This window comes from Rattus norvegicus, chromosome 12, assembly GCF_036323735.1.
Source record: "Rattus norvegicus strain BN/NHsdMcwi chromosome 12, GRCr8, whole genome shotgun sequence".
Classification (NCBI taxonomy): Eukaryota; Metazoa; Chordata; class Mammalia; order Rodentia; family Muridae; genus Rattus; species Rattus norvegicus.
Window position 1 is genome coordinate 15,318,846 of NC_086030.1, and position 23,449 is coordinate 15,342,294.

The 23,449-nt window shown below is 48.3% G+C and overlaps 2 protein-coding genes across 2 annotated transcripts; both read left to right on the forward strand.

Annotated features, from left to right (window-relative positions):
* The first annotated feature begins 6,601 nt into the window (after positions 1-6,601).
* Positions 6,602-8,369, forward strand: Cpsf4l2 (cleavage and polyadenylation specific factor 4 like 2). The gene is made up of 2 exons (XM_002727934.7): positions 6,602-6,794; positions 6,936-8,369. Exons 1-2 carry the CDS (start codon positions 6,637-6,639, stop codon positions 7,507-7,509), a joined length of 732 nt encoding a protein of 243 aa, XP_002727980.1. The 5' UTR covers positions 6,602-6,636; the 3' UTR covers positions 7,510-8,369.
* A 13,650-nt stretch (positions 8,370-22,019) lies between these two features.
* Positions 22,020-22,785, forward strand: Rpl15l1 (ribosomal protein L15 like 1). The gene is made up of 2 exons (XM_063271909.1): positions 22,020-22,447; positions 22,599-22,785. Exons 1-2 carry the CDS (start codon positions 22,053-22,055, stop codon positions 22,783-22,785), a joined length of 582 nt encoding a protein of 193 aa, XP_063127979.1. The 5' UTR covers positions 22,020-22,052.
* Positions 22,786-23,449: the final 664 nt, after the last annotated feature.

Sequence of the window (23,449 nt, forward strand, 5' to 3'; positions counted from 1 at the left end):
TCCAAGCTTGTGAGAGACCCCAACTCAAGGGAGTGACAGCGCGTGGGGCGCCACATGTCCTCCTCTGGCCTCTGCATGTGTGTACAAGGCATGGCTGGTCACGGCGGAATGAGACAACGGCTTGTAAAATGCTTGCTCCACAGCACCTGAGTCACTTCTGCTCCCATCGCTGTCTCAAAGCCAAAACTGTGGGGAAAGAGGTACAATTCTCCTGCAGAGGAAAGCCTCCAGGGTGCTGACTCTGTGGCCATCCATCTTACTGCCAGCTGGGGCCACAGTGTCAGTTCTCACTTGGGTGCCCACCATAATGGCAGGGGACACCGGGCTATCCCAAGACAGTGGGTATCCGACCTCAGAGCACAGGCTGTAAACCCAGGACTCAAGAAGCTGAGACAGAAGAATCACAAGTTCAAGGCCAGCCTGAGTCACATAGCACAAGGATGAAAATGAAACTTGAAAAAAGAAAGGGAAGAGGGGAGCAAGGGAGGGAGGGGGAAAGGAAGGATGGAAGAATCGTCTGCACAAATAATTGTTAGTGACTAAATGTAATTTATCATTAATTAAAGAAAATTAACTGGAGCTGGAGAGGTGACTCTGTAGTTAAAGTGCTTGCCCTGCAGGCCTGAGGAGCAGAGTTCACATCCCCAGAGCCCACATAAATGCCATGTGTGTGTTTGTGTGTGTGTGTGTGTGTGTGTGTGTGTGTGTGTGTGTTTGCATGCACGCACACATATGTATGCATGCTTGAGAGTGTGCAGGTACACAGGTGTGTATGCACATGGACAACAGAGGTCACCTCAGCCATGGTTCCTCAGGTGCCATCCAGCTTGGGGTTTGTTTATTTGTGCGTGTGTGGGGGGGGTATGTCTGGTGTGTGTCCGTGTGTTGCTGTGTGTATGTATCTGCATGTCTGTATGTGCACGTGTATATGCATGTGTAATCCCAGCCTCAGAAGGCTGAGATGGGATCCCTGAGAAAGCTGCCTATTGAGGTTAGCCTCATCAGTAACCTCTGGGCTTGATTGAGAGACCCTGTTTTAATGAATTAGGTGGAAAATGATCAAGAATGATTCCCATCAACCAGAGACTTCCACATGCATATGCACCCACACCTTTGTCCACATACATGCAAACATACACACCAAAAATGGGAGAAAAACAAAAAAAAACCTATTTCTACTTTCTCATTCTATTAGAATCCAATAAAGCCAACAGATCAGACACTGTGCCCCCTAAAGCTAAGGAAGGCTGGACCACACATTGAGAGGAAGAGAGTTCCTGGAAGGTTCTAGAAGGTCCCAGCTTTTCCACACCCAGCAATCTTCCTATTCTGCCTTGCCAGCTGTGGTGGTCACTGTTAATCGTCAACATGACAGGGCCCAGGGTCATTTAGGAGATGGACCTCCAGGTACACCTGTGGAGGGTTATCTAGATCAAGGGACCATGAGGGAATGTCTTCTTTGGGGTCACTGGTGTGGGAAGACCCACCCACTGTGGGTGGCATCATCTCTCTGGACTGGGGTCAAGTCAAAGGTTGGTGGCTGTCTTCCTCAACATTCTTCATATTAGTTTTTGAGACAGGGTTTCTCACTAAGCTCATTGATTGGGTAGACTGACTGGCCAATGAGTCAGGAGCCTGGATCTCATTGATTGGCTAGATTGACTGACCAATGAGTCTCAGGAGCCTGGAGCTCATTGATTGGCTAGACTGACTGACCAATGAGTCTCGGGAGCCTGGAGCCCATTGATTGGCTAGACTGACTGGCCAATGAGTCCCACTGAGCCTGGAGCTCATTGATTGGTTAGACTGACTGGCCAATGAGTCCCACTGAGCCTGGAGCTCATTGATTGGTTAGACTGACTGGCCAATGAGTCTCAGGAGCCTGGAGCTCATTGATTGGTTAGACTGACTGGCCAATGAGTCCCACTGAGCCTGGAGCTCATTGATTGGTTAGACTGACTGGCCAATGAGTCTCAGGAGCCTGGAGCCCATTGATTGGTTAGACTGACTGGCCAATGAGTCTCAGGAGCCTGGAGCCCATTGATTGGCAGACTGACTGGCCAATGAGTCCCAGTGAGCCTGGAGCTCATTGATTGGCAGACTGACTGGCCAATAAGTCTCAGGAGTGTTCCATCTTCAGCTCACAAGTGCTGACCTTGCAAGTGTGTGTTGTCTGGCCCAGCTTCTTATGTGGGTTTAGGGATTGAACTCAAGCCCTTTACTTGTCCATGGAAAATTTTACTAACTCCCTGGCTCCATCTCTGATCTTTCATGAGGCCAAATTTTACCTTGCTCTCAGTTACCAGCATGGCTTCCTTTTGATATCTAAAATACCTCTGTTTTATTTTCTTTATTTTTTGAGATAGCCTTGGATTATGTGGCCCAGGCTAGCCCCTGCCCTTCCTGCCTCAGTCTCCTTAGTGCTGATGAATAGCTTACACATTTCCTCGTTTTGAAGTTTTTTTTTTCCCATTCTTTTCTACTTGCCATCAGAATCTACAAATAACAGTATGGGAAAGGCCATTAATTCACTAGGTTAGCAAAAACGATGACGACCAGGGAAATCCTGCCTAGGGCTCACAGTCACACTCTGTTCTTGAACCAGAACCTTCTATAGAGAGGACTATGTGTGCTCCGTTGTGCAAAAAAGTGACAGTGATTTGCTATGTTCCAGATTCATTCTGCGAAAAGACTTGATATTTGTCCCGTGGTTGTAAAATGCAAGCACTTGCCTGCACACCAATGCCTGCCCTATTTAAACTCCATTCTAATGAGAATGTCAGGCTCTGCTGTATCTACCTAAGATGGGAAATCAAACCTCATTTCTCTCATGGGGATAGTAGTCTCCTTAAATGGTTTCTTCAGACCTAGCTTATTGTGAGGGTCACTTCATCATGAACTGTGCTTCCAGAAGGCATACCCTTCCCTCACTGGCCTGCACCAGTCTTTTCTTGTCACCTTCAGCAGAGAATAAACAGTGGTGGCCAGAACTCCAGGCTCCCAAGAGCTGACTATGTGTTTCTATTTGATGGGGCCATGTTGCTAATTTGGAGTCAGCCATGATGGGTGTGTCCGTGTCATGGCAGTCAGCTGAATGCTAAAGGTGGGTATTTAGATGGGGTAATGTGGGTTTGGTTCAGCAGAACATATCTGTGGTGGTTAAAATTGCTTGTCAGCTTGACAGATTCACCTTGGAGACACATCTCCGTGACGGATGTCTGTGAGGGACCTTCTAGAGTTCAGTGAGGGAGGAAGAGTTGTCCTAGATGTGCTCAGCACTGTCTCATTGCCTGGGATCTCAGACTACATATGAGGGAGAAAGGGCACCAACATTCATCTGTCTCTTGACTATGAATGCAACATGGCCATCCGCCTCAAGCTACTGCCACCATTTTTCCCAGCACTGTACCCTCAAGCTGGGATTCCATACAAACCCTATGGCTATTTGAATGAGAATACCCCCCTTAGGCTCATATATTTGAATGACTAGTCATCAGGGAGTGGAACTCTTTGAAAGGATTAGAAGGATTAGGAGGTGTGGCCCTGTTGGTGGAAGTGAGTCATTGGGGGTGGGCTTTGAGGTTTCAAAAGCCCAGTCTGTCTGTCTGTCTGTCTCTCTCTCTCCCTTTGTGTCTGTCTGTCTCTGTCTAGCACTCTCCCTGTGTCTTTCTATGTCTATGTCTCTTTCTATGTCTCTTATCTCTCTCTGACTCTCTGTTTCTCTCTATGTCTGTCTTTCTGTGTATGTACATGTGTGTGTCTCTGTCTCTGACTCTCTGTCTCTCTGTCTCTGTCTCTCTCTGTATCTCTGTCTCTCTCTGTGTGTCTCTCTCTGTCTCTGCCTCTCTCTCTGCTTCTCTCTTTCTCTGTCTGTCTCTCTCTCTGTCTCTGTCTCTCTCTCTCCCTATCCATGCCTGAGAATCAGGATATAGCTATCAACTACTTCTGTAGCACCATGCCTGCCAGCCTGCCTGCCTGCCTGCCTGCCACCAAGCTCCCCTCCATGATGATAATGGACTAAACCTCTGAAACCATAAGCAAGCCCCCGATTAAATGCTTTCTCTTATAAGGGTTACCTTGGCCACAATGTCTCTTCACAGCAAAAGAACACCGACAGAGACAGTGTTTTTTCACAGCAACAAAAACTAAGACAATTTTTTTTCTTCCTCAAGTGTTGTTGTTAGCAGAGAGAAAAGCAACCAACAGAACCCCCATTCCAGAAACGCTTTCCCGGTGAGGTCCACAAGAGACTCCAAACGGAAAGGGAATCATACCATCCCAGCCCACAGCAGTGTTTGCTGACTCTCTTGTGTCTAGGAAGCCACCCCCCAATGACCCACGTCACACAGGCAATGGGCCAGTACCCATGCCTTTTTTAGATGTCACAGGCTGGCCTCAGAGTCACGATGTAGCTGAGGATGACCTTGAACTTCTAATCCTTCTGTCTCTATCTCCCCAGTGCTGAGATTACAAGCCTGCACTACCGCATCCAATTGAGGCAGTTGTGGTGGCTTGAATGGCAGTGGCCCCCACAGGCTCCTAAATTTGAATGTTTGGTCCCTGGCTGATGTCACTGTTTTGGGAGGGACAGGGAGGCACGGCCTTGTTGGAGATGATGTAAACTCCCAGTTTCTGTTTCAGCACCTTCTCTGCCTACCTGCGTCCACACCTTCAGCTATACCGGTCATGGACCCACCCTCTGAAACCAGAAGCAAGCCCCCATTAAATGCTTTCTTTTGTAAATTGCTTCAGTCACGGGTGTCTCTTCCCAGCAAAAGAACAATAACCAAGGCAGCAGTGCTGGAGGTAGAGCCCAGGACTTTATGCAAAATAAGTAAACATTCTACCAACTGAGTCACATCCCAGGAGATAAGAAGATCCCCAAGGTTAGTTGAGCAGCCAACCAAACCTAATCGGTAAGTCCCAGGTCTCAGCAAGAGGACAGCCAAAGGTTGCCTCCGCATAGATGTGTTCACACGCGCGCGCGCACGCGCACACACGCACACACACACACATGCACACACACGCACACACACATGTGCACCCACATATACACACGTGCACACACACATGTGCACCCACATGCACACACACGTGCACCCACATACACACACATGCACCCACATACACACACATGCACCCACATACACACACGCACACACATGCACACACACATGTGCATCCACCTATACACACACATGCACTCACATGCAAACACACATATGTGAATATTCAAAAACACACACAAATACCAGTAGCAACAACCAAACGAATCAGAGCAAGGGAAGGGTTAGCCAGTGAGGAGGGGTCAGATAAAAGAGCGGGACAAATGAGGCAAGGGAGGGGGCTGACTGCGATATTGTTTATAGACCACGGCCAGACCATACAGGATGACCATGGGAAGAGCTAGCTCAGTCAGTCGACTGTAGAAAGGTCATTGGCTATGTGGCCACCAGGTGCTAAGAAGCCAGGAGTAAAACAGCCCGTCCAGTTCAACAGCAAGACTTGGGGAAACAGCCAGGCACGAAATGCAAGGGATTAAATACAACAGCTCTGGTCAGAGATCACCCAAAACGACCACCAGTATGGCTCAGAATGCAGGTTTGGTTTGGTGTTTGTTGTTTTATCTTGTTTGAGACAGGGTTTCATGTTTGGCTTTAAACTCTTTACATGGCCAAGGTTGCCCTTAAACACCGGGCTCTCCTGCCTCCTGCCTCCTGCCTCCTGCCTCCTGCCTCCTGCCTCCTGCCTCCTGCCTCCTGCCTCCTGCCTCCTGCCTCCTGCCTCCTGCCTCCTGCCTCCTGCCTCCTGCCTCCTGCCTCCTGCCTCCTGCCTCCTGCCTCCTGCCTCCTGCCTCCACACGCGGTGCCGAGACTGCAGGCTTACACACCCAATTTAACATCACCAGGGATCAGGCCCAGGGGCCCACATATGCTGAGGAAGAAACCCTATCAACAAACTGCATGCCCAGCCTATGGTTGGTGTGTTGTTGATTTATAATGTCTATATATTTGGGTGTGTCTTTGTGACTGTTTGTCACACGTGTGTTGTATTCTCTAAGACCAGAAGAGGTTGTCAGATCCTATGGGACCAAAGTTACAGGTTGCTATGAGTCACCTGGCCTAGGGGCTAGGTGCTAGGAGCTGAACTTGGGTCCTCTGGAAGAGCAGTCAGTGCTCTTAACCACTGAGCCATCTCTCCAGCCCCAGCTTAGAATGAGAAAAGACAATGATGTCTTAGAAAAACCTACGGAAATCAGGGAAGATTCTCGGTCCCACCAAAGACTGTGCAGAATGTGGGGTATAATAGAAAGGAGGGACCTGTCACGTCACAGTATGAGGACCTCACTGGGAGGCTGGCTTTGAAATCTGTAGTGATAACAGTCAAGTGGATGATGTTGAAGATGACCTAGACTAGGTAAGCTATGTTGAGTCCTACTGGGAATGGAAGGAGGACCCACAGTGCAGCACCCTGGTCCTTTTGCGGGATGGGAGTGGGAGGGATTTAACAAGTGTCAGTGACCTCGCGGGGAGGCAGCGGGGGCGGCAAGCGAGAAGGGGACCAGGAGAGGTAGTGTGAAGCACGGAGAGCGGCTGAGAGACCTGAGGGGGAGCTGGGCCCGAGGCCGCCGCCGCCATGCAGGAAATAATCGCCAGCGTGGATCACATCAAGTTCGACTTGGCAATCGCCGTGGAGCAGCAGCTCGGGGCGCAGCCGCTGCCCTTCCCCGGCATGGATAAGTCGGGGACTGCTGTCTGTGAATTCTTTTTGAAAGCGGCCTGTGGCAAAGTGCAGTTACTTGGTGAAGCAGTAGACCTTGGAGGTGGGCCAGGCACCTTGACTTCATGGTTTCTGGTCAGGACGTCATTCCCTCATTGGGTCCTGGTCTCATTCCCATGTTTGCTCAGCTCTTCTGCCCTCTGACTATTAGGGAGCATGTGCCCATTCCGCCACATTAGTGGTGAGAAGACAGTTGTGTGCAAACACTGGCTGAGAGGACTGTGCAAGAAAGGGGACCAGTGTGAGTTCTTGCACGAATACGACATGACCAAGATGCCAGAGTGCTACTTTTACTCCAAGTTCGGGGAGTGCAGCAACAAGGAGTGCCCCTTCCTGCACATCGACCCTGAATCCAAGATAAAGGACTGCCCTTGGTATGACCGTGGCTTCTGTAAGCATGGTCCCCTTTGCAGGCATCGGCGAACCCGGAGAGTCATTTGTGTGAACTACCTTGTTGGATTCTGCCCTGAGGGACCATCATGTAAATTCATGCACCCTCGATTTGAACTGCCCATGGGAACCACTGAGCAACCCCCACTACCACAGCAGACACAGCCTCCAACAAAGAGAGCCCCGCAGGTCATTGGGGTCATGCAGAGTCAAAACAGCAGTGCAGGCAACCGGGGACCCCGGCCGCTGGAGCAAGTCACTTGCTACAAGTGTGGTGAAAAAGGACACTACGCCAACAGATGCACCAAAGGGCACTTGGCCTTTCTCAGTGGACAGTGACAGCAGCAACAGCAGCAGCTGGCATCACTGTGGAGCAGCCTGAGGGCCCGCTGTTGGGAGCATGCACTTAGCTGCTGAATGTAGGACTGGCAGGACTCCGGCTGGAGCTGCAGGCATACCTGTCAGGGCTCACTCCGAGGGCCATGTCTGTCCTTTGGTTTTGCTATAATTTTTTAAAAGAAGGACCATGTGCTTCAGGTGGGTCCCCTGAGCCAGAGTTTGCCTGGACATCAGTGCCTCGTTTTTTATTTTATGAGTTATTTTTCTGGACTTCCTGCACAGTGCCCTGTTGGGGAGAGAGAAGCTGGGAGGCCTATGCATGGTCCTGGGTGGAAGACAGCTGGCCATTCCCCTCAGGGCCTCATTGAAACACCAGCACCTAAAGAGGATGGGTGGGTCATGTGGGGCTGTGGCCGGGTCAGCCTGCTTTCTCCATGTCCTGCTGACGTCTGAAGCTGTGCCTATGAATGTGGTTTGAACAAGGGAGCCCTTCCTGACAAACGTAGAGCACCCTCTGCCTGGCCTGGCCCTCACTGTGGGAGAGGCGCCAGGCTCCCCAGGCTGAGCTGCTTTTCTGGGCTTGCTTGTGGGGCACCTATGTGACAGTGCTTCATTCAAGTGCCCCTTTGGCCAGTGCTGGAGACCACCTTTAAATAGCTGACCCAGTTGATCTGCGCCTACCTCCTGCCCAGCAAGCTCCATGCTGCCACTCAGACACCTGTGGCATGCAGAGGCCGCCCATCCTTGAGCCTAGAAAATGTGAACCCATCACCTGCAACCTGCTGGGCAAGTGGGCCTATCCAAGTTCAGTTATGAGAATACTTTGATTAAAAAGCTTGTTTAAAAAAAAAAAAAAAAAACAAGTGTCAGTGAGCCATGGTGGGAACAGCATTGGGAGACCTCGACCTCGGAGAGTGAGAGAGTCATTGTAACCATTTGAACAGCATGGGAGCATGGGGGAACTGTGGAGCCACTGCTCCCCCTGGTGGTCCAAGTATGACATGACAGGTAAAAATTCTGTCTGCATTCCCCTGCCTAACAACCCAAGCCAGGGTGCCCTCTGCCTCTGACTTCACAGCATTAGTTCCAAGAACACTCTTAACCCATAGTTGTGACCAGTGGAGAAAGCCCAACCCACAAGTGTATTGTGAAGATGACCCAGGCGTAGAGTGTCACGCCTGTCATCTCAGCGCTTGAGAGGTGTCAGGCGGACCAGGAGTCCATCGCCAGCCTCTGCTAGATGATGTCTGAGGCCTGTCCCGGCTACATGAGACCTTGTTTCAAACAAAATAAAACATAAAGAACACAGAGACTTTGGGAATGGCTCGGTCAATACTTGCTTAACGTGAAAGCAAGAGGACTTGAGTTCAATACACAAAACCACATTAAAAACAACAAACCCAAAACAAACCAAAACAACAACAACAACAATAAAGAAAACAGTTTAGACCAGAGAATTGCCTTAGTAAAGCATCCATATATGAAGACTTCCAGGATCACGTAAAAAACTAGGCGGGCTTGGAGACTGTCTATAAGCCCAGCACTCAGAAGGTGAAGGCAGGAGGATCCCTGAAGTTCACTGATCTGTCAGCCTGGCCTGACCCATGGTCTCCAGGTTCACTGAGACATCATCTCAAAAATAAGGTGAAGCCTGGCTGATGAACTCACACACATGCATGCATGGGCATGCAAGTGCACACTCTCTCTCTAGGGCCTAGGTGCTAGGAGCTGAACTTGGGTCCTCTGGAAGAGCAGTCAGTGCTCTTAACCACTGAGCCATCCCTCCAGCCCCAGCTTAGAATGAGAAAATTCTCATTCTCTCTCTCTCTCTCTCTCTCTCTCTCTCTCTCTCTCTCTCTCTCTCTCTCTCACACACACACACACACACACACACACACATACACATACACACATGTATGGGGATGCAAGTGCACACTCTCTCACACACAAGCACATGCATGTGTAGATATGCACATGCACGTACACTGTCTCATACACACACACGCATGTATGCAGGAGCATGCAAGTGCACTCTCTCTCTCACACACACACACATACATGCATGCATGCATGAGCATGCAGGTGCACACTCTCTCACATACACAAACACATGTATGGGGATGCAAGTGTACACTCACACACAAGCACATGCATGTGTAGGTATGCACATGCACATACACTGTCTCATACACACACATGCATGCAAGCAGGAGCATGCAAGTGCACACTCTCTCACACACACACATGCATGTGTGGGTTGTGCATGCACACACACACACATGTGTAGGTACGTGTATGCACACTCTCCTACACACACACATACATGTGTGGGCATGCACACACACTGTCACACACACAGACACACAGTCCCCCACACACAAGTTTTAAGTATTTATGAATTGATTATGACATGCATTAAGAAAAGAGCAAACCTGTGAACTCATGTTTATCATATGTGATTTAAACCACCTCCTCTGAAAGACAATTTAAGCTTAAACAAGAAATTGATTTAAACATCCAATATTGACAGATTAATAAAACAGGCTCAGAGGGATGTGGTAAAGTCAAGATGTATGAGCCCGTCTGAGGTCTGAGAAACCTGTTTCCAGGAATTCCGGAAACAGCTGTGGAGATTCTAAGACTGTGAGTCTAAACAGGAAACAGCTGTGGAGAGTCTAAGATTGTGAGTCTAAACAGGAAACCGTGAGCCAGGGAGGTGGCTCAGCAGGTAAGGGCACTCATGGCCAAGCCCGATGACCTGAATTTAATCCTGGGAAACTACCTGGTAGAAAAACAATGGACTCTCACAAGTTGTCCTCTGACCTCAAGGCACATATTGTACACACTCATGTGCACACACACCATAAATAAAAAATCCAAATAGGAAACTCACACTCTTTTCTTATAAGCCTTAAATGGTTATTCCAGGACATAAAAGCAATATTTTGCACTTTCTTGCTTTGTGACTTACTTTGCATATTCTTCTCAGTGCCCTACTCTGTAGGGTACCTAATTCCTTTAAAATGTGAGAATTTATATAAGCAATGCATTTTGGAATGTGATTTTTTAGAATGTTTTGGGACTAATGTTCTTCCTCCTAGAGGGACTTATCCTCAATTTTATAATGAAAGTCAGTTGGAATATGAGATTCAGCCTATATAAAATTACCTTTGAGGCAGATTTTCGATATCTTTTTATTTATAAATGAGTTCCGTTGTTATTAAAAAGCAGTTTTATTCAATTATGTTTCTTTCTTTTCCGTCCTGCCTCATTCCATGTAGATTTGAGGCACGTTAAAACAAGGGTACCTATGATAGAAATAAAATTGAAAAATGAAAACTTTAGTTGCTAAAAGTTAGAAGCTACATCAGGCTTGGGTATCGTGACTCTGGGGTCCCAACGACTGGGAAGCAGATACAGGGAGATCATGAGTTCGGGGTCATAGTTGATGAGTTTAAAGCCAACCTGGGCTGTGTGAAACCCATCTCAAAATAAAAGTTGTTCTTGTTGGAGTGAAGAAAAGTAAATCAAACACACAAACTGAGTAACTAAGTTTCCAGCGTAGGTCTGAGCTCCCTAGCAACCGAAGAGAAAAGAAATACATGATCTTCACATATTTTTAAGGTTTATTTTTATGTGTATCTGTGTGTGCATTGCACCATGTATGCTTTGCAGAGACCAGAATTGTCAGAGTCCCTGGAACAGAGTGATTGACACTGCCTGACTTCGGTGCTGGGAACCGAACCCTCATCTCCTGCATGAGTGGCAGGTGCTTCGCCTACTGAGCTACCTCTCTAGCCCCTCTTTATGGACGTCTTTAGAAAGATTTGCTTTCATTCGTGTACTTGTATGTGTCTGTGTCCAAATGTGTGTGGAGGGCGTGGTGGTTTGCATAAGATCAGTCCCCACAGGCTCATCTATTGGAATGCTTTGTCACTAGGGAGTGGCACTGTTGGAAAGGATTGGAAGGATTAGGAGGTATGGCTTTAGTGGAGGAAGTCTTATCTCCGGAGGTGGCCTTTGAGGTTTCAAAAACCCATGCTAAGTCTAGAGTATGTTTCTCTGCCTACAGCTCAGGCTGTAGCTCTCAGCTACTGCTACAGTGGCTGCCTGATATCTGCCTGCTGTCTGCCTGCCTGCTGCCTGCTGCCTGCTGCCTGCTGCCTGCTGCCTGCTGCCTGCTGTCTACCTGCCTGCCTGCTGCCTGCCTGCTGCCTGCCTGCTGCCTGCCTGCTGCCTGCTGCCTGCTGTCTACCTTCCTGCCTGCTGCCTGCCTGCCTGCTGTCTGCCTGCTGCCTGCCTGCTGCCTGCTGCCTGCTGCCTGCTGCCTGCTGCCTGCTGCCTGCTGCCTGCTGCCTGCTGCCTGCTGCCTGCTGCCTGCCTGCCTGCCTGCTGCCTGTTGCCTGCCTTCCTGCCTGCTGCCTGCCTGCCTGCTGTCTGTCTGCTGTCTGCCTGCCTGCCTGCCTGTCTGCCTGCCTGCCTGCCTGCTGCCACCAGGCTCCCTGCCAGGATGGTCATGGAGTAAATCTCTGAGACTCTAAGCAAGACCCCAGTTAAATGTTTTCTCTTATAATAGTTGCCCTGGTCAAGGTGTCTCTTCACAGTAATAGACCAGTGACTAAGACAGTGGATCTGTGCCCACCATGGCCAGAAGGGGACATTAGCTCATTTGGAGCTGGAGGTTACATATTTGCCGAGTGCCCGGCTTGTTACACGGTGGCTGAGACTCTGAATTCTGACTCTCATAACTACACGGCAAACCCCTGGTACCACTGTACCACTGTTGTCTCTGTGTGTCTGTCTCTCTAATCTCCCCCCTCTCCCTCTCTCCTCCCCCTCCTCTTTCTCCTTCTCCCTCTCTGTCTCTGTCTCCTATCTCTGAGTCATTGTCTCTGACTTCCTGTCTCTGCGTCTCTGTCTCTCCCCATACGTCTGACTCCCCAGAGTGCTACAAATATATATATGTAATATATATAAATATGTAATTTTCTTCCTTAGTAAATAGGAAGCTTGTCAGTCGGTTCCTTAGGGAAGACAGTTTTTGCAAGGACTTAACTAAAGAAAACAAATTGAAACAAAATGTCTTGCTCAGAAGAGAGAGACCATTGTTCGTGTAAGAGGCCAATGTCCTTGACATTCTGTGTGTGTGTTCACGTGTGTCCACATGATACACCTGTGTGCGCACATAAGTGTGGGGCAGAGGTCAACCTCAGGCATCTTCTTTCTTCACTCTTGACACTGTTTTTATGTTTGGTTGGTTGGTTCTTAGTTTTTTTTTGGGGGGGGGAGTGGTTTAGGGGTTTTATTGTAGTTTGTTTTGACACAGGATCTGCCCACTAATTGTTGAGTTTGGCTGTCCAGCAGACCCAGGAGACCCTGGCTGTGCCTCCTCAGTGCTGAGATAACTGTTGTACCTGGCTTTGCTTCTCTTAACATGCATTCTGGGAACCAGGATCTTGATCTCTTTACTGACTAGGCTGCCTCCTGAGCCTACTCAGACATTCTTCTTTTTTTTTTTTTTCTTTTCTTTTTTTTGGAGCTGGGGACCGAACCCAGGGCCTTGCGCTTGCTAGGCAAGCGCTCTACCACTGAGCTAAATCCCCAACCCCCTACTCAGACATTCTTAAAGTAAAGATCGAGTACTTTCCCTGATACGGTCAAAAGCACTGATAGGCTAGCCACATCGTCTTCCATAATCGTCACCTGATCTCACAATCTGCCCCGTGCACTACATTACTCTTGAAAGCCTCTCTTGAAAATGAGCGGGGAGGTGTGTTTGTTTATTTACGTATTTGCTTATCTGTGTATGTGTGCACTTGTGGGCTCGTGCATGTGGAGGTCCAAGAACAAACTAGGTATTTACTTCTCTCTTTCTGCCATGTAGGGATCAGGAATCAAACTCAGGTCATTGGGCTTGGTGGCAAGTGCCTGTACCTGCTGAGCCCTCTTGCCAGCCCTCGTGTCTTAATAAAGAGTTGATCTTTATTAAGATTTACATGGACTTTTTCAAATCAAGAGCCTATGATTAACATTTATGTTCCTTTCTCCTTTAAAAACAACAGCACTTGTGTGTGTGTGCACACACGTGTGTGTGAGACGTGTGTGTGTGTGAGAAATGTGTGTGTATGTGTGAGACGTGTGTGTATGACATGTGTGTGTGAGAGAGAGACGTGTGTGTGTGACATGTGTGTGAGACATGTATGTATGTGTGTGTGCGCGTGCATGTGTGTGAGATGTGTGTGCATGAGAGAGACACGTGTGTGTGAGACGTGTGTGTGAGAGAAGTGTGTATGTATGTGTGAGACCTTTGTGTAAGACGTGTGTGTGACATGTGTGTGAGAGAGAGATGTGTGTGTGCACGTGTGTGTGAGATGTGTGTGTGAGAGATGTGTGTGTATGTGTGAGACATGTGTGTATGTGATGTGTGTGTGAGAGAGAGATGTGTGTGTGTGACATGTGTGTGAGAGAGATGTGTGTGTGTGTGTGTGTGTGTTCCTGTGTATCAGTGCCCCCACAGCATGTGTGTAGAGGTCAAAGGAGATGCTCCTTAACTGGGTAAGACAGGCTCTCTTGCTTGACACTCGGTACTACGGGTTACATGGTTCATGGGCATCCAACAACTCTCCTGTCTGTGCTCCCGTCTCTGCATGGGAGTGCTGGGATTGTAGACCTGTGCTACCACGTCTGCCTTTCCATGGGGCTCCAACTCAGGTCCCCGTGCTCTGCAGAAAGCACTTTACCCACTGAGCTGTCTACTGGCTCCACAGTTTATATATATATATATATATATATATATATATTTTTTTTTTTGGTTCTTTTTTTCGGAGCTGGGGACCGAACCCAGGGCCTTGCACTTCCTAGGCAAGCGCTCTACCACTGAGCTAAATCCCCAACCCCTAGTTTTATATTTTTAATTAGCATGTATTTACTATACAAAGTAACCACTCTGCTGATCCTCATCACTCTTCCCTACCCTTTCCCACTCATGCCTGTTCGTTCTCATCCCCAGTGATGACCCCTCCACTCCTGCTCTGGTGTCTCACTTCCTAAGAAGTCGAATTCTGCACGTGACATGTGTCTTTCCGAGCCTGACTCATTTCGCTTAACACCACGAACTCCAGTCTCATCCAGTTTCCTGCAAATGGCATGGAATAATAGTCCATTCAAAGCCAGGATGTGGTGGTGTGTGCCTTTTATCCCAGCACTTGGGATGCAGAGGCAGGCAGACCTCTGAGTGCCAGGTCAGCTTGGTCTACAGGGTGATTTGTCTACAGGGTGATTTCCAGGACAGCCTGGGCTACACAGTGAAACCCTGTCTCAAAAAAAATTATATATTTTGTGTGTGTGTGTGTGTATGTGTATGTGTATGTGTATATGTATGTATATGTATATGTATATGTATATGTATATGTATATGTATATGTATATGTATATGTATATGTATATGTATATAAACAAAAAGTCCAGGAGGTGTGCTACAGCCAGGGCCGCAGATTGGAGCCTAGCATGGCTGCCCTCTGAGAGGCCCACCAAGCAGCTGACTGAGACAGAGGCAGATACTTGCTCCCAATCTATGGCCTGAAGTTGGGGACCCTGTGGTTGAATTAGGGAAAGGCTGGAAGAGGTTAAGGAGAAGGGTGACCCCATGAGAAGACCAGCAATCTCTGACCCCTGAGATCTCTCAGACACTGAGCCACCAACCAGGCAGCATACACCAGCTGATATGAGGCCCCTGACACAGCAGAGGACTGTGGCTTTGGTCTCAGTGAGAGAAGAGGAACTAACCCTCAAGAGACTTGAGGTCCCAGGGATGAGGTCCCATCTGGTGGGGTGGGGTGGGGTGTAGGGACATCCTCTTGGAGACAGGGGTAGTGGGGTGAGGGGGAGGAGGAATGGATGGGGAACTGTTAGAAGTCAGAGGAAAGATTAAAGATAATAATTTTAAAAGTCCATTAGAGGGGCTGGAGAGATGGCTCAGTGGTTAAGAGCCCCGACTGCTCTTCCAGAGGTCCTGAGTTCAGTTCCCAGCAACCACATGGTGGCTCACACCCATCTGTAATGGGATCTGATGCCCTCTTCTGGTGTATCTGAAGACAGCTACAGTGTACTTAATGTAATAAATAAATCTTTTTTAAAAGTCCTTAGAGGGCTGGAGAGATGGCTCAGTGGTTTAGAGCACCGACTGCTCTTCCAGAGGTCCTGAGTTCAAATCCCAGAAACCACATGGTGGCTTACAACCATCTGTAAAGGGATCCGATGCCCTCTTCTGTTGTGTCTGAAGACCGTGACAGTGTACTTACATGAAATAAATAAATGAATTTTAAAAAAAAAGTCCATTAGATATATCATACCATATTTTCTTACCCATTAATCTATGGATGGACATTGAGGCTAGTTCCACGACTTGCCTACTGTGAATAGAGTCACAAAGAAACATGGCTGGAAGGCATTAAAACTTTTACTTTTCAAATTTTTATCATGTGTATACGTGCAGTGAGAGTGTGCATTTCTGAATGTGAGTGCAGTACCCACAGCTCCCAGAAGAGGGCGCTGGGGCTGGGAGCTAAATTCTGGTCCTCTGGAAGAGCAGTATGTCCTGAGCCACCTCTCCAGCCCCAGACATTAAGTTTTTACTATTGTCTTTCCAAGTCCGAGACTCCCAACTTTATAATCTCCAGTCTCCAGACTTACATGTCCAAGTCCCTTCCCCACACCGCCACTTCAAATCTAACAGACATCTAAACGCACCAAGCTCTGACTGCTCTCTGCCCCTTAGCTTGAACCTGCTCCATAAGCCGCCCAACTTCACCATTCCCCCTGCCGATGACAAATCCATCCACTCGTTGGATGAAAGCAAAAGCCTTGAGTTTAAGCTGTTCTTCTCCCAATCCGCCCTGAAAGTGCTTGGTTCTATCTTTAAAATGTACTTTGAATTTGTTCTTCTAGTCACTTCTGGCACTTCTGCTGTCATGGCCCAGAGCCATGTGATCACTGACACCTAGAGTAGGCAGGGCCATCTTAGTCAGATCCCCACTTCCATATTGCCCTGCTCCAGCTTTTCCAAATCACAACACCTCAAAAATGTAAGTTGGGGTGGAGAATACGACTCATAAATAGATCATTTGTCTAAAATCTTCTAAGGATGGACTGGGCGCGTGACTCAGTGGTAGAGTCCCTGCCTAGAATCCCCCAGTGAGGGGCTGGGGTGTGGCTCAGTGGCTGAGCCCCTGCCTAGAATCCCCCAGTGAGGGGCTGGGGTGTGGTTCAGTGGTAGAGCCCCTGCCTAGAATCCCCCAGTGAGGGGCTGTGGGTGTGGTTCAGTGGTAGAGCCCCCGCCTAGAATCCCCCAGTGAGGGGCTGGGGGCGTGGCTCAGTGGTAGAGCCCCTCCTAGAATCCCCCAGTGAGGGGCTGGGGGCGTGGCTCAGTGGTAGAGCCCCGCCTAGAATCCCCCAGTGAGGGGCTGGGGGCGTGGCTCAGTGGTAGAGCCCCGCCTAGAATCCCCCAGTGAGGGGCTGGGGGCGTGGCTCAGTGGTAGAGCCCCTGCCTAGAACCCTCCAGTGAGGGGCTGGGGTGTGGCTCAGTGGTAGAGTTTTGCAGAGTATTCACAGGGTTCTCAATTTCATTTCTAATACCATGACAGCAAGAGAGAGGAAGAGGGAGAGGGAGAGCGGGGAGGGAGAGAGGAGGGGAAAGGAAGGGGGAGGGGGAGGGAGATCATGTCACGTTTGTGTTGACATCCTCATAGCTCCGGGTGAAAATGATAAAGTCCTCATGTGACCACAAGACTGCACAATCCTTGGCCTTTTTTACTGTTTGTTTGTTACTTTGTTACTGACTTTACCCTACCCTCTGCTCTAGTAACATTGTGTCTTCTCTGTGCTTTGGACACACAGCTAGCCTTTGTGCTGCCTGTTCTCTTGACCCAGACACCTGTGTGACTTGCTGTCTTTCCAGATACTGTCCTAAGCCTGCCTTGCTTCCTCCATTAAAAATCCCTTCTCACCCTCTACCCACTTATTTCTCAACCTCTGGACACCACTTGTCTGCATTATCTTCTCCTTTTTATTAATCCAATTCGTCCTTAGGACATTCCACTTCTACGCCCTCTCCCATTCAACATTCTCTCTCTCTCTCTCTCTCTCTCTCTCTCTCTCTCTCTCTCTCTCTCTCTCTCTCTCTGTGTGTGTGTGTATGTGTGTATGTGTGTGTGGTGTTGGTGTTTGCGTGCACACACATATGAGAGAGTGTGTGTGTGGGCGTGTGTTATGGGTGTGGGTGTCAATTGTGGGTGAATGCGTGCATGCACACATGTGCATGTGTGGTGTGACCTGCTCCATCACTCTCCACCTTCCTTATTTGAGACAGGGTCTGTCACTGCATCTGGAGCTAGCCTGGCAGCCATCAATACCCTATGATCTTCCTTCCTATCTCTGCCCCCAGCAGGATTAGGGTTACAAGTGATGTGCATGGCTAGCTGGAGATTTGAACTCAGATCTTCACCCAAGTGCAGCCAGCACCTTTACCCTCTGAGGCATCTCCCCAGTCCCCTCAAGGTTTTATTTTTCTTATTGCTCTAATCCAAAAATGGTTGGTCTTTCCCATAACCCCCGTGCCCCTGTTGTACCAGGGGGAGCATCTTGCCTGGAAGGTTGTATTGTAGCACGTTGGGTTGGCTGTAGGGACACTGTTGGTGGCTTTTCTCCCCCACAACACCTTCTGGTACTATGGAAGCTAGTAGTAGTCATGGTAGGGAGGAAGTTTTGAATTCAAGTCTAGCTTGATTTCTCATTGACATCATAGTACATGTTAAACGTGTAAAAATCAGTTGCAACAGCTTATTCTAAAGTAAAAATGCCTCCGAAATTCATTTTTTTAAAATGTTTATCTGGGTGTAATAGCTCAGGACCATAATGTCAGCAATGGGAGGCTGAGACTGGGGGATCACTGAGAGTTTCAGGCCATTCTGGACTCCATAGTGAGGCCCATCCTCACCAAAAAAAAAAAAAAAATGTTTACACATTGTGATGGTTTGAACAGGTGTGGCCCCCATGGACTCATGTGTTCCAATGCCATGGGAAGTGGCACTCTTAGGAGGAGTGGCTTTGCTGGAGTGGGTGTAGTCTCGGAGGAGGTGTGTCACTGTGTGGGCGGGCTTTGAGGGCTCCTATGCTCAGACTCCATCCAGTGGGGATTAAGTCTCCTCCCGGGCTGCAGAAGACAGACTCCTCCTGGATGCCTTCAGTCAAGATGTAGAACTCCCAGCTCCTTCTCCAGCACCATGTGTGCTTGCATGCTGCCATGGTAACAGACTGAAACTCTGAACCTGTAAGGCAGCCCCAATTAGATGTTTTCCATTATAAGAATTGCCTTGATTGTGGTGTCTCTTCTCGATAAAACATTTTTTAAAATAATTTATTTATTTTATGTATATGAGTACACTGTAGCTGTCTTCAGACACACTGGAAGAGGGCAGCAGATCCCACTACAGATGGTCATGAGCCACCATGTGGTTGCTGGAACTTGAACTCAGGACCTCTGGAAGAGCAGTCAGTGCTCTTAACCCCTGAGCTGCCTCTCCAGCCCTTGCCATAAAACCTTAACTAAGGGGCTGGGGATTTAGCTCAGTGGTAGAGCGCTTACCTAGGAAGCGCAAGGCCCTGGGTTCAGTCCCCAGCTCCGAAAAAAAAGAACCAAAAAAAAACAAAACAAAACAAAAAAAAAAAAAAAACCTTAACTAAGACACAGACGGCCATCAACTTTTGATGGTTTGACTTTGTGATGGAGCAAAAGTGGCTGGGTCAGCACGATGGCTTAGCAGGTCATGGTGCTTGCTGTGCAAGGTTGACAACATTAGTTCAATCTCCAGATCCCAGGAAAATGTGGAAGGAGAGACTGGCCTCAGAAGATGTCTTCTGACCTCCAAACATGTGCCATGGCATGCACTAACCCCTGTATTATCATCACGGTCATCATCATCATCACCACCACTATCAGCATCACCAGCATCATAGCAACAATTACTATAATAAAAGTAAAGGTTTTTTGTTTAAGACCTGATTTCTCTATGCAACTCTGACAGTCCTAGAACTCATTATGTAGACCAAACTGGCCTCCAACTCACAGAGATCCACCTGCCTCTGCCTCTGCCTCTGCCTCTGCCTCTGCCTCTGCCTCTGCCTCTGCCTCTGCCTCTGCCTCTGCCTCTGCCTCTGCCTCTGCCTCTGCCTCTGCCTCTGCCTCTGCCTCTGCCTCTGCCTCCGAAGTTCTGAGATTAAAAATATGTCCCACCACACCCAGCTTAATAATCCTTTCTTTTTTTAAAGATTTATTTATTAATTTATTATATATAAGTATACTGTAGCTATCTTCAGACACACCAGAAGAGGGCATCAGATCTCATTACAGATGGTTGTGAGCCACCATGTGGTTGTTGGGAATTTGAACTCAGGACCTCTGGAAGAGCAGTCATTGCTCTTAACCACTGAGCCATCTCTCCAGACCTTAATAATCCTTTCTTAAGGGTAATAAATATTCAGTAGAAACTGTACTTCATGTCAGGCACAGGTTCCCTCCCTATAAGTTATTGGTCAGGGAGCCCCAGGGGCATCTGTTGCCATAGATCTTTGCTGCCCTCCAGAACTAGATGGTAAGACCCCATCACTGGTGCCCCACTTTAGGTGCCTGACATAGAGAAATCAAGCTAGACCTGAGCTCAAAACTTCCTCCCTATCATGACTACTACTAGCTTCCATAGTACCAGAAGGTGTTGTGGGGGAGAAAAGCCACCAACAGTGTCCCTACAGCCAACCCGACGTGCTACAATACAACCTTCCAGGCAAGATGTTCCCCCTGGTACAACAGGGGCACGGAGGTAATGGGGAAGACCAACCATGTTTGGAACAGACGTGAGGCCCGCTCTACAGGAAGAAATCCATGCCCAGTGCTGCAAATCTGGTCAAAAGCCCATGCTTGGGAGGTCAGAGGACCTGGGGAGAGACTGTCACTTTCTAAACATCCATAGCTGTTCCCATAGATGAGTATGGCCCTCTGCCTTGCCGGAGAAGCTCCTCTGTGCAGTGGTCAGCAGTAAATGCAGAGCCCTAACCAGTTAAAGTGCTGAGACTGAAGTGAGCATCTGTATCACACACACCGCCACCAAGGCTCAGGGGACATCATGGAAGATGGGGCGTGTGGTGGTTTGAATATGCTTGACCCAGGGAGTGGCATTATTAGGAAGTGTGGCCTTGTTGGAGGAAGTGTGTCAGTGTGGGGGTAGAAAATGAGACACTCCTCTCTTTTTCTTTCTTTCTTTCTTTTTTCTTTTTTCTTTTCTTTTTTTTTTTTTTTTTTTTTTTTTTTTTTTGGAAGCTGGAGTCCGAACCCAGGGCCTTGCGCTTGCTAGGCAAGCGCTCTACCGCTGAGCTAAATCCCCAACCTGAGACCCTCCCCTTAACCACATGGGAGCCAGTCTTCTCCTAGAGGCCTTCAAACTCCCAGAAACAAACTCTTCCATATCCCTATGAGGATGGCCCATTAAGCCCCCACTTAAAGCATTCTATTGCTTTCCAAATCCAAAGTCCCAGAATTCTCATTCTTCCAAACACAAACATAGTTAGGTCTATCACAGCAGGACCCCAGTCCCTGGTGCCAACTTCTGTCTTAGGGTTTTTATTGCTGTGAACAGACACCATGACCAAGGCAAGTCTTATAAAGGACAACATTTAATTGGTGCTGGCTTATAGGTTCAGAGGTTCAGTGCATCATCATCAAGGCTGGAGCGTGGCAGTGTCCAGGCAGACATGATGGAGAGGAGGAGCTGAGAATTCTTTCATCTGAAGGCTGCCAACATAAGATTTGCTTCCAGGCAGCTAGGATGAGGGTCTTAACCCCGCGTGCACAGTGACACAATCACTCCAACAAGGTCACACCTCCTAATAGTGCCACTCCCTGGGCCAAGCCACTACCACAGGACTTTCTTTAAAGGTCAGCATGGACCGGTCCCTGTCGTAATATTCCCTTCCCTCCATCTATGACTCAGATCTACTCATGACACCTAGAGCAGGTGTGAGAGAGAAATGAGATTTGACAAGTATCTAGCAGTGGGGGACATAACTATAATCCCAGGACTCCAGAAGTGGAAACAGAAGGCTTGAGAGTCCCAAACCAGCCTCAGATACATTGTGAGATCCTAAGCCCTGCCAATCCCCGGCCCATCCAAAAACACACAAAGTACTAGGTTCAAACTCTAGTATTGATGAGGGGGGAAAAAGTGCTAGACAAGTGTGTCTTTCGAGACTTAGAGTACCAAACAGCTCAGTCATCAAGGACTTCAACATGGGCTGGAGAGATGGCCCAGTGGTTAAGAGCACTGACTGCTTCCTCTTCCAGAGGTCCTGAGTTCAAATCCCAGCAACCACATGGTGGCTCACAACCATCTGTAATGGGATCTGATGCCCTCTGAAGACAACTATAGTGTACTTATACATAATAAATAAATAAATCTTTAGCCTTTCCTCTAGTGGCAGCCATCAGGTGAGCCAAGATGGGTGCATACAAATACATCCAGGAGCTGTGGAGGAAGAAGCAGTCCGACGTGATGCGCTTCCTTCTAAGGGTCCGCTGCTGGCAGTACCGCCAGCTCTCTGCGCTGCACAGGGCTCCCCGCCCCACCCGGCCTGATAAGGCGCAAAGGCTGGGATACAAGGCTAAGCAAGGTTATGTCATTTACAGGATCCGTGTCCGCAGCGGTGGTCACAAGCGCCCGGTTCCTAAGGGTGCAACCTACAGCAAGCCTGTCTACCACGGTGTTAACCAGCTGAAATTTGCCCGAAGCCTTCAGTCTGTTGCTGAGGAGAGAGCTGGGCGCCATTGTGGAGCTTTGAGAGTCCTGAAATCCTACTGGGTTGGTGAAGATTCCACATATAAATTTTTTGAGGGGTTGGGGATTTACCTCAGTGGTAGAACGCTTGCCTAGGAAGCACAAGGCCCTGGGTTCGGTCCCCAGCTCCGAAAAAAAGAACCAAATTAATTAATTAATTAATTAATTTTTTGAGGTTATCCTCATTGATCCATTCCATAAAGCTATCAGAAGAAATCCCGACACCCAATGGATCACCAAACCAGTCCACAAGCACAGGGAGATGCGTGGGCTGACATCTGCTGGCCGCAAGAGCCGTGTCCTTGGAAAGGGCCACAAGTTCCACCACACCATTGGTGGGTCTCGCCGTGCAGCCTGGGGAAGGCGCAACACTCTTCAGCTCCACCGTTACCGCTAATCCACGTAATATTTGTAAAATTCATATCCAATAAACAACTTAGGACAGTCAAAAATATAAATAAATAAATAAATCTTTAAAAAAATAAAACTTCAACATGGGCCAGTGAGATAGCTCAGATATCAGATATAAGGTGACTGTAGCCAAGCCTTACAACCTGAGTTCAATTCCTGGGACCCACCCAGTAGAAGGAAAGAACTTACTCCTCTCATTTCTACATGTATCAGAGAATACATGTGTGCACATACACACACACATGAAGATTATGTTAAATATCTTTTCAATTTTTATCATATTCATTCGTGTGTATAGGGATGTGGGTAAGATGCATGTGTGTAGAGGCCAGAGATCAACTTCAGATGTCACTCATTAGGGGCCATCCTTGTGTTCTGAAACAAGGCCTCTCACTGAACCCGGAGCCTACCAAATAGGCTAGACGGGTTAGACATCCAACTCCAGAGATCAGTCTTTCTCTACCTCCCCAAGGCAGGAGTCACCCACGTGCATAACCACCATCTTTTTTACACGGGTGCCGAGGGTCAAACTCAAGTGTCTATGCTTGCTCAGCGAGCGCTTAGCCGGCTAACCTGGCTGCAGCGTCCCCTTGGTGGATTTTAACAAAGCAAATACAATACAAAGCTTCCACAATTAACAAAGTCCCCAG

Bases quoted from the DNA above. Each gene is read 5' to 3' on its own strand.
- Rpl15l1 (XM_063271909.1), top strand. From the start codon at position 22,053: ATGGGTGCATACAAATACATCCAGGAGCTGTGGAGGAAGAAGCAGTCC. The intron at 22,448-22,598 runs GTTGGGGATTTA...TAAAGCTATCAG, and splicing joins ACATATAAATTTTTTGAGGG to AAGAAATCCCGACACCCAAT.
- Cpsf4l2 (XM_002727934.7), top strand. From the start codon at position 6,637: ATGCAGGAAATAATCGCCAGCGTGGATCACATCAAGTTCGACTTGGCA. The intron at 6,795-6,935 runs GTTACTTGGTGA...ACTATTAGGGAG, and splicing joins GCGGCCTGTGGCAAAGTGCA to CATGTGCCCATTCCGCCACA.